This window comes from Ovis canadensis, chromosome 5 (genome assembly GCF_042477335.2).
Source record: "Ovis canadensis isolate MfBH-ARS-UI-01 breed Bighorn chromosome 5, ARS-UI_OviCan_v2, whole genome shotgun sequence".
Taxonomy (NCBI): Eukaryota; Metazoa; Chordata; class Mammalia; order Artiodactyla; family Bovidae; genus Ovis; species Ovis canadensis.
In genome coordinates, this window is record NC_091249.1 from 64,441,958 (window position 1) to 64,458,486 (window position 16,529).

At 47.5% G+C, this 16,529-nt stretch overlaps 2 protein-coding genes across 5 annotated transcripts; one reads left to right on the forward strand and one right to left on the reverse strand.

Moving 5' to 3' along the window:
* Positions 1 to 1,649: 1,649 nt before the first annotated feature.
* CD14 (CD14 molecule) lies at positions 1,650 to 5,064 on the reverse strand. Its single transcript, XM_069592271.1, has 2 exons — positions 4,427 to 5,064; positions 1,650 to 4,336 (listed from the first exon to the last, which is right to left on the reverse strand). Exons 1-2 carry the CDS (start codon positions 4,427 to 4,429, stop codon positions 3,218 to 3,220), a joined length of 1,122 nt encoding a protein of 373 aa, XP_069448372.1. The 5' UTR covers positions 4,430 to 5,064; the 3' UTR covers positions 1,650 to 3,217.
* An 85-nt stretch (positions 5,065 to 5,149) lies between these two features.
* Positions 5,150 to 16,457, forward strand: TMCO6 (transmembrane and coiled-coil domains 6). 4 transcript variants are annotated; one of them, XM_069592265.1, is made up of 13 exons: positions 5,150 to 5,560; positions 9,495 to 11,051; positions 11,169 to 11,281; positions 13,009 to 13,124; positions 13,231 to 13,414; positions 13,714 to 13,818; positions 13,981 to 14,066; positions 14,287 to 14,403; positions 14,610 to 14,721; positions 14,818 to 15,004; positions 15,145 to 15,239; positions 15,621 to 15,788; positions 16,020 to 16,457. In XM_069592265.1, the coding sequence occupies exons 2-13, from the start codon at positions 10,967 to 10,969 to the stop codon at positions 16,131 to 16,133; spliced, it is 1,482 nt and encodes a 493-aa protein (XP_069448366.1). In that variant the 5' UTR covers positions 5,150 to 5,560; positions 9,495 to 10,966; the 3' UTR covers positions 16,134 to 16,457. The 4 variants fall into 4 exon arrangements, with proteins under 4 accessions (XP_069448366.1, XP_069448365.1, XP_069448367.1 ...); XM_069592264.1 differs by lacking the exon at positions 5,150 to 5,560 and having other exon boundaries at positions 10,870 to 11,051; positions 14,610 to 14,733; XM_069592266.1 differs by lacking the exons at positions 5,150 to 5,560; positions 13,981 to 14,066 and having other exon boundaries at positions 10,870 to 11,051; positions 14,614 to 14,733.
* The last annotated feature ends 72 nt before the right edge of the window (positions 16,458 to 16,529 follow it).

Below are 16,529 nucleotides of genomic sequence, written 5' to 3' on the forward strand. Positions count from 1 at the left end.
ACTTTAGAGGAAAATTCATATTTATGGCGAAGGTCACAGCAGGTATTATTTATTAGCCAGGTGAGAGGATCCCACCTAGTAATATCAAGAGTGGTCTGACAGGACTGAACTTTCTTTCTTCTAAAGTAAATCTCCTCACAACTAGAGATCCCGCATGCCCCAAGGAAAATCATATATCCCATGTGTCACAACTAAGACCTGGTGCAGCCAAATAATTTCTAAAAAATTTTAAAACAAGGTAAATTTCCTAAGGGTCATCCAGTGAGAGCCTTGGAGTGGAGAAATCCAACAAGGTAATCTGGAAGTACTAAATATAGGTTTTTGGCCATAAATACAACAACTGGATTGATTTTTTAAAAAAAACTAGCATAGAATTGTGCCCATGATAGAAAAACATTTGATTTATATGCAAAGGTCCAAGAAGTTAAGGAAACATCAATGATCATATGGATCAGGCCTAGCATCTTGGGTAAGCTGTCTACTTCTGATGTCTTCTTCTTGTCCTGGTGTAGGTGCAGTTTCCTCTGTTTGAATGTCATTTCAAGGTGACTTTGAGGTCAGCAACCCTCTCTGTAGATAAGTCCAATGTAGGGGCCTTCGGAAGTAGGAATTAACCCAAGAGTCTGTTTCTCTCAGTTTCACTATGCATGAGTAGTTAAGAGTACCTGGGGCATCCCTGGTGGTTCAGTGGTTAGGAATCTGCCTTGCAATGCAGGGGACACACATTTGATCTCTGGTTTGGGAAGTTCCTACACGCTGCAAAGCAAGTCTGTCTACCACAACTACTGAGTGCACGCGCTGCAACTACTGAACCCGTGCTCTGTAACTGGAGAGCTGACACTGCCCACCACAGCTAGAGAAAACCTGCATGCAGTAATGATGACCCAGCACAGCCAAAATAAGTACAACAGTACCTGATAAAAATCCCCACAGTCTGTTTCAATTCAGCAGTTTCTACACACTAACAATGAACAGTCTGAAAAGGAAACTAAGAAAAACAATTCCATTTAAAATATCATCAAAAATAAAATACTTGGAAATTAAAGAGATGAAAGACATGTACAGTGAAAACTACAAAAATTGCTGAAAGAATGAAAAAAGATACAAGTGGATGGAAAATCATCCCATGTTCATGGATTGGAAGACAATATTATTAGGATATCAACACTCTCCAAAACAATCTACAGATTTAATTAAATTCTTATCAAAACCTAGTGGCTTTTTTTTGCAGAAATAGAAAAATCCATCCTAAGATTCATGTGGACTCTCAAGGGACCCCAAGAAGCCAAAGCAATCTTGAAAAGAAGAATAAAATTAGAGACCTCACACGTCCTGATTTCACACCTTATTACCGAGGTAACCAAACAGTATGGTACTGGCATGAAGACAGATATATTGATTAGTAGCTTTGAAAAGAGCCCTGGAGAAGGGAATGGCTACCCACTCCAGTATTCTTGCCTGAGAAATCCCATGGACAGAGGAGCCTGGCAGGTTACAGTCCATGGGGTTGCAAAAAACACAAGTTAATGACTAAACCACTACCACCACCATTGAATGGAGAGCCCAGATGTTGGGAGGCAGATATATTGAATAATATCCATCGGACTGAGAAAGAACTTTGAGATGAAAAAACGAAGCAGGCAACTCCATAAAGTACAGTTTAAAGTTTATTGTGGGTACTGACATACAGCCATGTTACTTACATAATGCGAATGTTGTGAATTTACATACAGCCAAGATCCAGAGGCACTCACAGATGCACTCTGAGACGGGAATACCTGAGATTTAAAGTGGTCAAGGCTAAAAACAGAATTTGACTACCAAGTAAGCTGCACATCTGCATCCAAGGGAACCTGGGCTTTTTCCTCCCTGAGGGTCTCATAACCGTTAACCATCTGTGTCAGCAAAAGGTATCCTTCCAGTTTTCTTTTTTTTTTCCTTCTAGTTTTCATATCAAATGAAGGCAAGAGTGAAAGCTGTTAGGTAACTTGTCTGGCTTGGGTACACTTCTAGTGAGTAGAGTAAAGCTCAGTTGTGCAGAGAGGGGAGGGGGCAGGACTGTGGGCCTAAGATGAAACTGACAAAATGGAACCAGTGAGGTTTGGCCACACAGATTGGCAGTTTATTTAGCTGTCCCTGTGATTCTTTGAGTCTGATGACCTGTGTAACTCTCCCATCAATGTAATAATGTGCACTCTCTGTTCCTATCTGTGTGGTTCTGGACACTGGAGAGGGGCTGGCAGGAGAAGGGCTATGTTTACATGCCTCTCCCCACTCCTCTTCAGGTCCCCGTTGAGGCATATCTAGATCCCTTATGGATGTGACTGCCTTCTTGATATGGTGAAGAAGGAACCCTTAAAAGGAACAGTCCCTCTTGGTTGATGTCCTGGGTCTCTGAGATAATGTGGTTCAGAGGACATATACTGTTAATTGCCGTGTGCGGGGGGTCCAAAGAAGCTATGAAGGGTCTAAGATGTTATCCTGTTTGCAAATCAAAGAACAATCATACATTTGTATATTAACATAATTGCAAAATCTCTGCTTCAGAGAAGTTAAATTACAGCATCTTGCATCAGTTCCCCATTCTCAAGCTTCCCCGTTATTACCGGACAGAGTGAAAATCAGTGTACCTTTGTGGGCAGAGGGGCTCTACACTACAGGAGAGCAACCCTGAAATTATAAACCTCAGAGCTTAGGTAGAATGAGTGGCATAGCTGTCTTTCCTCACTGGAGTAAGAATAAGTAAGAATAAGTAAATGGCTCCGGGTTTTATTACCTTGGAGAGAGAGCAGCTGGCTCCTGGAAAATGCACCAGAGAGGAAACATTCAGTATCCTTCCAAGCATGTTTACCATTCAAACATCCTTTAACACAGGTTCTAGTAATCTGTTCAGAAAACCTCGAATGGCAGGGAAACCCTTGGTTCTCCCACACAGCCCTAGACACGCTTCCCTATCCCTTCTGCCCCCGTAGTTCTTTTCTATGGTGGGGCGGGTACGGTTTCTAGCAAGTTAGGATGAAGAAAGTTTAAGTATAATGGATTCCCTGCCCAGCAGTGTGCCCAGTAAACATCTGCTGAGTGAATGACACGGATCTGCTGTTTAAGATTTTAATAAGGATGGGGCAGAAGGCTGGCTGGTTGAGATGTCCTGGCGAGGGTCTCCCGGAGCCAGGGCGATCTGAGCCAATTCATTCCTCTCCCAGCTCTTCCCCCGACCTTACGCGAAGCCTCGGGCTCCTTGAAGCAGCGCCAGGGTTCCTGATACCCCCATGGTCAAGGCCGAACGCGCACAGGCTGGGACCACGCCGGAGATCATCGGGTCGTCTCGGTGCTGGAGGGCTCCAGGGTCCAGAAAGGGATTTCCGTCCAGAGTCAGGACATTTACCTCGGGCAGCTCGTCTCGCCGCGGCTCCCTGCTTAGCTTGTTGCAGCTGAGATCAAGCACGCTGAGCTTGGGCGGCAGTCCTTTAGGCACTTGCTCCAGCCCAGCGAACGACAAATTGAGAGAGCTTAGTGCACTGGGCCAGACACATCGGGTAGCGCCCGGGGCGGTGACGCGCAGCGAGTTGTGGCTGAGGTCCAGGCTTTGGGGCTGCACCCTCGCTGCCGCCAGCGCCGCGCACACGCCGCTCGGCGTCTCCATCCCCGCGTTGCGTAGTGCTAGATATTGGAGGGCCGGGAACTTGTTCGGACAGAGAGCCGCCATCAGCCCGCTGTCGCCGAGACTGGGATTGTCAGACAGGTCTAGGGTGGTGAGCGCCTCGAAGGTGGAGAGCCCTGCGCACGGAAAGGCAAGCGAGTGTGCTTGGGCAATGTTCAGGGCCCTGAGCCCAGGCTTGAGCCACTGCTGCAGTTCGCCGAGCCAGGCACCTCCTGTTGCCCACGACACGTTACGGAGACTGAGGGTGGTGAGCGCAGGCCCAGTGGCTTCCAGAGGCGTCGGGGGCGTTGGGCCAGTTACCTCCAGGTCCTCAAGCGTCAATTCCTTGAGACGAGAGTACCCGAGCGCGCGCAGAACGGCGACCAGAAGCTGAGCAGGAACCTGTGCAGCGCCCAGCTTGAGTCGCCGAACGCGCAGAGCCTTGATTGTGTCAGCATACTGCTTCGGGTCGGTGTTGACTCCCTTCAGAAACTGGTCCAGGCTGTGGCCGCCGCCACGGATCTCCACCTCGACGGCAACCATACACTGAACGGCGCTAGACCAGTCAGGCTTCGGATCCGTGAAGTTGCAGACACAGCGGAAATCGTCGTCGTCCAGCTCGCAGGGCTCTGTCGTGTCCGCAGACACACGCAGCAGTGGCGGCAGCAGCAGCAGCAGCAGGCAGGGCACGCACACCTGGAAAGACAGCGGAGGTCAGGGCGGCCCAAGCCGGTTCCTAAGGTTCCCCCGATAGCCCACGCTTCCGCCTGGAGAGCATACTCTCACCATAGTCGGTAGATCCTCAGAGGCTTTGCCTCTCTCTCTGGTTGTCGGCTGGACTGTGGCTTCTTTCCTTTACAGTGGCTCACGCCGGCTTCCAGGCTCCACAAACCTGTCTTTAGTCTTTGGAAGCCTCTGAGAGTTTATGTAACCTTGTGATGTCGCTCTGCTCCCCCTTCTTTGAACCCTGTCACTCCCCACGTTTTTTCCTCCCAGCCACCCCATTCGCTACTCTTCCTGGAAATTTCGCAATGAAGTATGTTGCCAGGAGAGGGGCTACAACAGGAAGGATCTTGCAAGGCCTCTATTCCTCTGACCCAGGCAGTGCCCAGATGACTCAGATGCCCCCAGGCTTGTTTGGGTTGGAGAAAAGGAGATCCCCAGTTCCTCAGGCCAGGATTCTCAATGTCCCCTGCCCCCATCCCAGTGATTCAGCCTGGATACTTTCCATAACTTTTCCCTAGTCTTGGTGGTTTTTATTAACTTCCTGTCACCCAAATTCAACTCCCTGAATATCCTCAGATATTTAACTGGATATTTTGTGGAAGAGACTGCAAACTTCATTTATTGACTCCAAGGGCTAATTCCAGAGAAGGAAGTTGGTCTAAAGAACAGCTTCCCCCCACGTCCTTTTTTGTTTTGTGCTGACTTGTTCTTTAAATGTGTTTATTAAGAAAGTAACAGGTGGTGGTGTTTTTTTTTTGGGTCCTGCTGCGTGTGTGATCTTAGTTCCCTGACCAGGAATTGAAAGTCCACACCCTTGTACTGGGAGTGCAGTCTTAACCACTGGACAACCAGGGAAGTTACAGACACAGCGGAAATCTTCATCGACCAGCTTTGGTGTGTTTTGCTGCTGCTGCTGCTAAGTCGCTTCAGTCGTGTCCGACTCTGTGCGACCCCATAGACTGCAGCCCACCAGGCTCCCCCGTCCCTGGGATTCTCCAGGCAAGAACACTGGAGTGGGTTGCCATTTCCTTCTCCGTTGCATGAAAGTGAAAAGTGAAAGTGAAGTCACTGTCTTGTCCGACTCTTAAGACCCCATGGACTGCCGCCCACCAGGCTCCTCCGTCCTTGGGATTTTCCAGGCCAGAGGACTGGAGTGGGGTGCCATTGCCTTCTCCAGGTGTGTCTTAGGAGAAGGTAATCCTGATAGTTTTTTTTTTTAATTGAAGTATACTTGATGTACAATGTTACATGTAACAGGTGTGGAATGTGGTGATTCACAATTTTTAAAGTAACAGCTTTCTTAAAAGTAGAGAAGTCTGTGTGTTGAACAGAGACACATTGGCCAAGTGCCTCACTCTCTTAGTTTCCACTTCTCTATCCTGAAATTTGAGAAACAAGATATTCCTAATATAATTTTCTCACTTGCACCTAGCTCTCTCCTGCCCTCTCCCCAGCACAATTCCTATGTCCTAGGAAGGAAAAGCTGGACCTATGTTGAATGAGGATTAATTAGTAACTCACCTACTCTTTCAAGAAAAGAAAAGCAAGTTTCCCAGAGGGTGGGAAAGTGTTACCAAACCAGGTTCATTTGGCTAACAGGCATTAAGCCAAACACTGAAACACTGAAGTTTGTAGGAAGGATTTATTCCCGAGGTATCTGAGAAGCAGGAAAAACAAATCTCACATTTACCTCCTCAACAGAAAGAGGCTTAGGATATTTATGGGTGAAGGTTATAGATTGGTTGGAGGTGCAGAAGAAAGTAATTGGGGACAGGGAAAAAGGTGAGGTAATCAGTACTCTGCTCAGGTGTATCTGAATTACATGCTTCTTCATGGGAGGGACATTCATAAAATGGTAATATTAGCATGGTCTGAGGGTGAAGTTTTGGCCCTCTGACATCAAAAGGCCATCCATCCAGCACTCACACAGACCTGGTTGGAGGGTTGTAGTTTCAAGCAGTCTTAATCAGCTGGAATGTGAAGTGGACAAGAGCTGACTCTAAGTTCCTGAAAAATCAGCTTAAGGAACCATTACTATAATGATCCGTACATCAGAGGTATTACCCACAAAGAGGTATTAATGGAGTCTTGTGACATACTGTGTAAGCTACATGAGGGTATATAATTTGCAGGAACGATTAAGGCTAAGGCGAGCTTGCTTGGTGAAGGCAAGTTACATGATATTATTTATTAAGCAAGTTATAGTTCAAGAGATCTAGTTGATGACTGCCCTCAGTTTCAGAAGGGCTATACTTTTAAAAGAGCCCTTGTAAGTCTGAACTTCTAGATTTCTGGGCGAAGAGCTACATAAAAACATTTGAATTCTCACTTCCCTCTTTCCCAGAAGTAACTACGCATCTGTCCCCAATCTAAACAAGGAGCCCACATTGGACCACACGGCCTCCTGTATGTCCTGTTGGGCATGTCCTAATACCCAAAGTCATGCCTAAAGGCCAGACCATGTCACTGGGACATCCCTGGGGACCAAGATATGAGTATAGTTCAGTGTGAAATATATCAACTGACTGCAGTCAGGCAAACAGGCTTGGAATCCCAACACCACCACAAAGGATGTAGTGGTAGCCCTTCATTGTTGTCTTCAGCAGAGTCTCTGCATTCAGAGGACCCACGCTACTGAAGCCTGCCTCCTCAGCAAATTCCATCACCTTAACAACGAAGATTTACTGTATAGTGCAGAAACTCTACTCAATATCTTATAGTAACCTGTAATGAAAAAGGATCTGAAAAAGAATATATATATATATAAATGATTGAATCACTTTGCTGTACACCTGAAACTAATATAACAAAAACGAACTATACTTCAATTTTTAAAAGTGATTTAAAAGATTCCATCGTCTTAGGGGAGACACTCCAAGTTAAGAGGGGCAATAATGGTTCTGCAAAGGTCCCCAAGTCACAGCTTCATTCAAAAAATATCATCATTTGTCTACCAAGTGCCAGAGCTGATGCCAAGCCTCCGGATGCTGATGTGACCATCACATAGCTCCTCAAGTACTCTAGAAGGTGGGGGAGGCAAATGCAGACACAGAACTACAGTCCATGGTGAACAGGATTCTTACACAGGAGAAAATAAGGACTTGTGGGAGCTCTAGAGAAAGAAACAGCTAGGCCTGTAATAGGACACAGAGCTGTTTCTTACAGGATTAACAGTGTTGCCAGGCAGATAAGTGCAACAAAACAAACAAACAAAAAACAAGTCCTCCTCCCCTACCAAAAAAGAAAAAACAAAAACAGTTTGGGCAGCTGTAACTGAGCAGACACTCTGGGCAGAGCATAGATTTTTCCCAGGGACTTGCCTTATCTTTCATATTATGAGAAAGAGGTAGGTGTCAGAAGCCAGCCTGTCCCATAAGGAAGGGGACAAGACCTAGATCCTATTCCCTAGCCAGATCATGGTGCGTCGATAATGATACTCAGGGAATTCCCTGCTGGTCTGAGGGCTAGGGCTCCATGCTTCCACTAAATAAATAAATAATGCTCAATAAATGTCCAGAGGCTGAATGGATGCTGGAGCTGAAGAGAAAATGTGGAGGATAAGATGATGTTCTGAAGATATTTAACTAGATGCTTTGTGGAAGAAATCAAAGACTTCCTTGACTGACTCCAAGAAGTGGAATTAAATTCAAGGGAAGGAAGTTGGTCTGAAGAACAGTTGGTTTGAAGTACACTTTCCTTTTCTGGATTTGTTCTTACTTGCACTTTTGCCTAAGTAGTAGCTTTCAAAAAATTGTTTCCGACTCTTTGCAACCCCACGGACTGAAGCACACCAGACTCCCCTGTCCTTCACTAACTCCCAGAGTTTGCTCAGATTCATATCCATTGAGTCAGTGATGTTATCTAACCATCTCATTCTCTGCTGCCCCCATGTCCTTTTGCCTTCAGTCTTTCCCGGCATCAGGATCTTTTTCAATGAGGCAGTTCTTTGCATCAGGTGGCCAAAGTATTGGAGCTTCAGCTTCAGCATCAGTCCTTCCTGAATATTCAGGATTGATTTCCTTTAGGATTGACTGGTTTGATCTGTTTGCTGTCCAAGGGGATCTCAAGAGTTTTCTCCAGCAACACAATTTGAATGCATCAATTCTTTGGCGCTCAGCCTTCTTTTTGGTCCAACTCTCACGACTACTGAAATTTTTTTGGCAAAGTGATGTCTCTGTTTTTTAATATGCTGTCCAGGATTTGTCATAGCTTTTCTTCCAAGGAGCAAGTGTCTTTTAATTTCAAAAGATCAGCAGTTTCTATAAGAATTCTTTAACTTTTTTTTCTTGGCACACACCTTGCCCAGGATCTTAGATCATCACCAGGGAATGAACTCTCTGTCCTCAGCAGTGAAAGCATGGAGTCCTAACCACTGGACTACCAGGGAATTCCCTCAATAAAAATTCTTAAGTGCTACCAGGACTTTACTCTCTTGGGGTTGTGAAGGGGCTTTGGGAGGAGAAAACATCAAAAAATTACACTGTAACAATGACAGCTGTGAAAAGGGTTACAAAGAAGTGTATGGTGCTACATGCTCTCAAACAGGGGCATTGGTCCAGTTGTTCTGAGAAGGGCACTAGAGATCTTGAGGATGGTGTTAGTTAAAGGAAGGAGGCTGGTTTTAGTAGAGGTGGGGTGGTAGAAACTGGGCTCTAGACAACGGAACAGCCTGTGCAGGAGCCCAGAAGAGAAAAAAGTGCAAGACTTGTTTAGGGAACGAAAATCCTAGGAGAGATGAGTAAGGCACGGCTGGAGAGGTATGCAGGAAATAGACCATGTAGGGCTTAGTTGGGCACAATTCAGATTTTGAGGGTATGGAACAGTTTTTGTTTTGGCTGTGCCGCCCGGCTTTCAGTATCTTAGTTCCAGAGGGCAGATTGAACCTGGGCATATGGCATTGAAAGCACCTAGTCCTAACCACTGAACTGCCAGGGAATTCCCTGGAACATGGTGTTTAATTCACTAGTGTTTCTCCATTACCTAGTAGATTAGTGGTGCTCAAAGTTGATGAAACAATTACTTTATTGCAAAAATAATGCCATTCCCTTTTAGGCAGAACAGTGATCCATAATTGTATTTGTCTCATTTTTCTCACCTGTAAAATTGGGATTTTTGCTCTCCAAGCCAGGCTTCAGCAATATGTGAACCGTGAACTTCCTGATGTTCAAGCTGGTTTTAGAAAAGGCAGAGGAACCAGAGATCAAATTGCCAACATCTGCTGGATCACGGAAAAAGCAAGAGAGTTCCAGAAAAACTCGATTTCTGCTTTATTGATTATGCCAAAGCCTTTCACTGTGTGGATCACAATAAACTATAGAAAATTCTTCAAGAGATGGGAATACCAGACCACCTGACCTGCCTCTTGAGAAATCTGTAGGCAGGTCAGGAAGCAACAGTTAGAACTGGACATGGAACAACAGACTGGTTTCAAATAATAAAAGGAATATGTCAAGGCTGTATATTGTCACCCTGCTTATTTAACTTATATGCAGAGTACATCATGAGAAACGCTGGACTGGGAGAAACACAAGCTGGAATCAGGATTGCCGGGAGAAACATCAGTAACCTCAGATATGCAGATGACACCACCCTTATGGCAGAAAGTGAAGAGGAACTAAAAAGCCTCTTGATGAAAGTGAAAGTGGAGAGTGAAAAAGTTGGCTTAAAGCTCAACATTCAGAAAACGAAGATCATGGCATCTGGTCCCATCACTTCATGGGAAATAGATGGGGGAACAGTGTCAGACTTTATTTTTTTTTTGGCTCCAGAATCACTGCAGATGGTGACTGCAGCCATGAAATTAAAAGACGCTTACTCCTTGGAAGAAAAGTTATGATCAACCTAGATAGCATATTCAAAAGCAGAGACATTACTTTGCGGACTAAGGTCCGTCTAGTCAAGGCTATGGTTTTTCCTGTGGTCATGTATGGATGTGAGAGTTGGACTGTGAAGAAGGCTGAGCGCCGAAGAATTGATGTTTTGAACTGTGGTGTTGGAGAATCCAAGCAGTCCCTTCTGAAGATCAGCCCTGGGTATTCTTTGGAAGGAATGATGCTAAAGCTGAAACTCCAGTACTTTGGCCACCTCATGCAGAGTTGACTCATTGGAAAAGACTCTGATGCTGGGAGGGATTGGGGGCAGGAGGAGAAGGGGACGACAGAGGATGAGATGGCTGGATGGCATCACTGATTCGATGGACGTGAGTCTGAGTGAACTCTGGGAGTTGGTGATGGACAGGGAGGCCTGGCGTGCTGCGATTCATGGGGTCGCAAAGAGTTGGACACGACTGAGCGACTGAACTGAACTGAACTGAACTGAAAGGTCTCTTCCCTCAATTAGTAGCCCCTCTCCGCCTTTGCCCCACTCAATCCTGTCTTTGCATCTTCCCTCCCTCTGTCTGCCCCACCCTCTCGCCGCTTCGCGCAAGCGGGCCTGTGGTCGCGCCCCCTCGTTCCGCTCCGCCTTCCCTTCGCTTCGTGCCCCGCCCACTGGCACCTCCCCTTCCGCCCTGCGCTGTGCCTGCGCCGGCTGTGTCCTGTTTTGGATCTCTGGGTAAAGTTGTTGGCTCTCCAGTTCCTGCAGAATTTTTCCACTTCTATCATGTGGCGCGGACGGCGGGGCCTCCTCAGGCCTTCAGGCTGTGGAGTGGAGGAGCTACGGTGCCGCCGGCGGGAGCAGGAGGCAGGTGCGGGTGGGCGAGGAACACGGGAGGATGGGGTTATGGCGGTCGGTTATGGGGCAACGGGACGAGCCCTGGGTTGTGGGTTCTCCTCCCATGCTCAGCCGGCTCCTTTCCCCTCAGCACTGCGGAAGGCGCGGAGGGAGCAGCAGCTGGTCAGCAAGAGGCTGCTGAGAGACGAAGCTACGGAGGAAGCCGAAGGGGGACGTGTGGTCGTGATCCTCGGAGAAGCCCAGGTGAGCGATCAGGGTGCGTGATGACAGTCACACCCACTGGGCGGCAAATTCCTTCTGTTGTACTCGAGGGTTGTCTCCAAACCTGAACGCGGACCCTTCAACACCTCTATCCGTCTAGTGCTCAGTCGCTTCAGTCTTGTCCGACTTTTTGTGACTCCCATGTACTGTAACCCGCCGGGCTCCTCTGTCCGTGGGATTCTCCCGGCAAGAATACTAGAGTGGGTTGCCATTTGCTTCTCCATTCGTCTAGTGGGTCAAGCCAGAAACCAGGAAATCATTCTTGACAACTCTCTTCCTTACCCCAACACCAATACGTCATCAAGTCCTCCCCTCCCCGCCTTTTTTTGCCTCCTAAGTCTTTACATGGCGTTGCCGTCAAAATTGACAGTACCCTCTTCTCTGCATACTGAACAGAAGCCTTTTAACAGGTCATCTACCGAAATTTTGCCTCTCTCAGATTCATTCTTTGGGAGGGGGTTTCAGAATGGGGAGACACCTGTACACCCGTGGCTGATTCATGTTGATGTATGGCGAAAACCACCACAATATTGTAAAGTGATTAGCCTCCTATTAAATTAATTTTAAAAAATTCATTCTTTACACATCAGGCAGATGCATCCAAAATCCATCCTGTGATCTACACACTCTAGCATAGTATAACCTCTGCCATTTGCAATCTTATCAGTTTACTCATTTCAGCCACATTGTCCTTTTTTCAGTTCTTGGAACAATATACCAGCCCCATTATTCTCCTAGAGGCTTTGCATTTGCTGCATGTAAAGTAGGTCTGCAGAATGTTAATTATACTATTTGCTTGTTTGTTACCTTTTTTCTAACTAGACTTTATCTTATTTGTCATCATTGAAAATTCAGATGCCTATATAGTATCTGGTGTATAGTAGATGCTCAGCATTTATGGAATAAGTGAACGAAAGAACTTATTTCAGGTCATTTATTCATTTAGTAAGCATCAGGCATACCCTATGTTTATTCTTTGTTTATGTGTATAGTTTATGAAGAACTTATACCTAGGTTGTGTCATTCATTCATTGTGTGTCTATTTTGTACCAAGACACCTATGCTGGGTACTCAGGTACACAAAAAAAGAGTCCCTTTCTTTGACATGTTCCCAACCCACTGAAGGAGACAGATGTGCTACTGCCTGTGGTGAAGGAAACATGAGGCACAGTAGAAACCACTGAATCTTTCAAAGGATACCAGAAAGAACTAACTCCCCAGAGGCAGTGAGAAGAGAAATCTGAAGGAAGTGGAGGACCTGTGGATGGTATCCCAGGCAGAAGGGATTGATATTGCAAAAGCTTGGAAACATTGAAAAAAATAATTCATGTTATGCTAAATGTCGTTGCAGTATCAGTTGTATGGGGACAATGGCTGGAGGGGTAGGTTATGCCAGGCTGGGAGGTTTAAATGTTATTCTTGAAATAACCCAGTAAGACACCAAAGTAGATGTTACTCCCATTTTTCAGGTGAGACACTGGGTTTAGTCCCTTGCAGAACAAGTGGCAGGGCTGGTATTAAACAGTTTTGATTTTCTCTTCAGTCCACTCTACTGCAGGGTTGGCATTTATTAGCCATAATAGTGTGAATGACAAGTTCTAGGGATTGTACCATATTGCAGGGCTCACAGGTGGAGTCGAGCAGAACTCATGCCTTGCTATCTGGGATCGATGTGTTGCCATGTCTCATTTTCCTGCCCTGTGCTGCAGATCCAGGAGTTCCTGCGGTTGGCCCAGCGGGGGATAGAGGAAAAAGAGAGGGAGAGGGCTCTGGTCAGCCTTCGTCGAGGGTTGCAGCACCCTGAGACACAACAGACCTTCATCAGGTCAGTGTGGATGATGTGAGTGGGTGGCTAGGGCTCTGGGGGATGGACAGGGGTGTGGAGGGAATGGGCAGCTAGCTGAGAAGGACTCTGGTGCTCACTCACGTAGGCTGGAGGGCAGCATTCGGACCCTGGTTGGGCTCCTGACCAGCAACAAGGCCCTGCTGCAGCTTGAGGCGGCTCGGTGCCTTCATGAGCTCTCTCACTCTGAGCAGTCTGCGGTGGCTGAGGCCTGCCTGCCAGCCACTTCCTACCTTCTCACCTACCTCTCCGGTCACAGCTCAGACTTTATAGTAAGCCCTGTCCTGTCCTACCTTGTTCTTGGGTTGGATTTAAAAATTGTGCTTTGGGGTCCAGTTTGAGCGGCAGGTAGGTAAGAGGAAAACCTGGTTCCCTGACAGCCACAGCCATACATGCACCATCACCTGCCATTCCCCTGTGCTCAGATTCTCAGGGACTGGGATGCTTCATCTTTCCCATTCCCACCCCAGCCCCCACCCATGCCCTCCTCCCCCTCAACCCTGGCCCATCCACCCCCAGCCTGAGATCCTGAGGTAGGCCAAGTCCAGTGCTTTTGTTGTTCTGCTCTCAGGAGCTCTGTCTGTATACCCTGGGTAACCTGATTGTGGAGAGTGAGGCTGTGAGAAGGCAGCTTCTACCTCAGGGCATTGTTCCGGCCTTGGCTGCCTGCATCCAGGTGAGTGTCCACCTCCTTTCTTCCTCCTGGAGTACCCATCTCCTTACACGCCCCACCTGCTTTGGTTAGGCAGCTCCAGCCTCTTCTCTGTGCTGAGGGATTGAAAGTCTTAGGAAACCTTATGGCCTAGGTTCCAGAGTCAGATCCCTACTCTGCTTCTAGTCTCCCCATCTGACTGTGCTGGAAGCCCTTGGATATGCCTTGTCCCAGCTTCTGCAGGCTAAGGAAGCTCCAGAGAAGATTATCCCGTAAGTAAAACTTATGTGTAGGCAGGTGTGACCTACTTGGTAGTGTAGCCCCTGGATGCCTGAGTCTTGTTTCCAACTCATTGGACATTTCAACCCCATGTGCCTAACTGGGAAGAACTTTGGGTTTTGGGCACTTTCCCACCTGCTCTTCAGGTTTGGGAAGAGTGATTGACATCTTGCCTTCTGTGGTTCCTACTCACACCTCTGCTTCTACTGACAGCTTGGTCCTGGGCTCTACTCTTCCCCAGCACATACTGCAACTGTTACAACCTGGCCCAAAGCTGAACCTTGGGGTAGCCGTGGAGTTTGCCTGGTGCCTTCACTACATCATCTGCAGGTAATAGGGCAATTGGGAAAGTGCAACAGACTTCCTCTGGGGCTTCCTTCCATGACACTCAGGCTTTAGTTTCTGGAATTGTGGGGATGAGTTTCTTTCTTCTCTGGTCCTCTCTTCTTGGAGCTCAGGGAACACACAGACCTAAGCTGTTTGCCAGCTTAAGGAAGGACTGACTGAATAGTGACTGCTTGCTTCCTGTTGCCCAGCCAGGTCAACAATGCCCTGCTCATCACCCAGGGGGCTCTAACCACCCTGGGGCTGCTGCTGTTGGACTTGGCTGCGGCTGTCCAGAGAACTGAGGATGCAGGACTGGAGCTGGTATGTGGACAGGTCAATATCTGGGTGACCCTCTGATTCAGTTTCAGCTCATGTGCAGGTTCCTCCTTAAACCTGAACCCCTACTTGTCTTTACAGCTGGTATGCCCTGTTGTTCGGTGTCTAAGCAACTTGCTGACAGAGGCAGCAGCAGAGACTGTGGGAGGGCCAATGCATCTCCAAGATGAGCGTGTTCTGGCAGCCTTATTTATCCTTCTGCAGTTCTTTCTCCACAAACAGCCCAGCCTGCTTCCTGAGGGCCTCTGGCTCCTTAACAACCTCACTGGTAAGCACGATTTTCCTTGGCCTGGACCTTTAGCTCCTGGGAATATTTCCTCTGGGTCTGGGCTGAGGTGGGTAGGATTGGGAGTGGGTTGGTTTCATGCCTGAGTTGAAGCAACTTCACTCTAACATTTTCCCTTTCAGCAAACAGTCCTAGTTTCTGTACCTCCTTGATCTCCCTGGATCTGATTGAGCCCCTCTTGCACTTGTTGTCAGTGTCTAATGTGGTGAGCGTATTGGTAGGTATTTGGGTCCCTTGGGTCCAAGATATGGTGGCCTAAGTGTAAAACAGGGGGAGCAGACCTGAGCCCTCAGAAGTACCCTGAGCTGAGAGCAGGCAGGTGGTGTGGTATGCATTCCTTCAGGGCCAGACCATCACTCACAGAACAGTATAGGTGTGCGTTCCTAAACTATAGTTTACTAGTTATTAACTAAGCTTCAGTTTCCTCACTTATAATTGGGAATAGTAATCCTACCAGAGGGTGCCTGAAGGGATTACAGAATATGCATATTAAGAGTGCTTGGCATGGTGACTGGGCATGTGGTCAGCACCCCATTCCAGCTATCATTAAAATCTTTGGGTTTCATTGTGGGTACTGTGTACATGTTTCCGTCTGCAGGTGCTCACAGTTCTGTGCAACGTTGCAGAGAAAGGTCCCGCTTACTGTCAGCATCTATGGCCAGGGCTCCTGCTCCCCACCTTGCTGGACACACTGGCCCTCTCTGACACTGAAGTAGTAGGCCAGAGTGTGGAGTTGCTGCAGCTGCTGTTCCTCTATCAGCCAGGGGTGGGTTTCTGGCCTTAGTCCCCTGTCCCCCTGTTCCACCATGGCCCCCTTCCTTACAGTCTTTAGTCATTTCTCTGGGCCTGGCTAGCCTAGGTGGGCTCCAGGTCCAAACTTCTGTACTCTTGTTGGGAATACACTCTTCCAAGAAGAGGTGGGCTAACTCAAGGCTGTGGTGTTTGTGTGCTGCCGCTCAGGGACCCAGTGTTGAATCTCTTTCTTCCCTGCTCTCAGGCTGCCCAGGCCTTCTTGCAGCAGTCAGGGCTGCAGGCCTTACAAAGGCATGAGGAGGTGGCACAGCTCCAGGATCGCGTGCATGCTCTCCAGCAGACAGCTCTTCATGGGTGACTTGACTTCTGAAAGTCATGTACTCCACTCCTTATCTCCCGTACTCCCGGATGTCCTGGCCTATAGAGCCCCTTGGGGGGTTTAGAACCATAAGGGTATCATGCCCTCAGCTCTTACACCTAAGCCTAAGCCAAGACCTCTGGATCCCAGCTCCTCCCCTTTCATCCAGCACTGTCCAGGCAAGAGGACCAGATGGAACTCAGTGTGGTATACTTAATATAGGTCCCTGGAACCTCCTTTTTTCTTGTTCTTTCCCTTTTATGGATTCAGTGGCTCATGGCTTTTGATGGGACAGAATAAAATAAGTTTTATTTTTATATCCAACTGCTTTCCCTCAGATGGTTGCACAATAAGGGGTAGTTGGTGGGATGCGAATCAGATCATCTTTAGACAGCA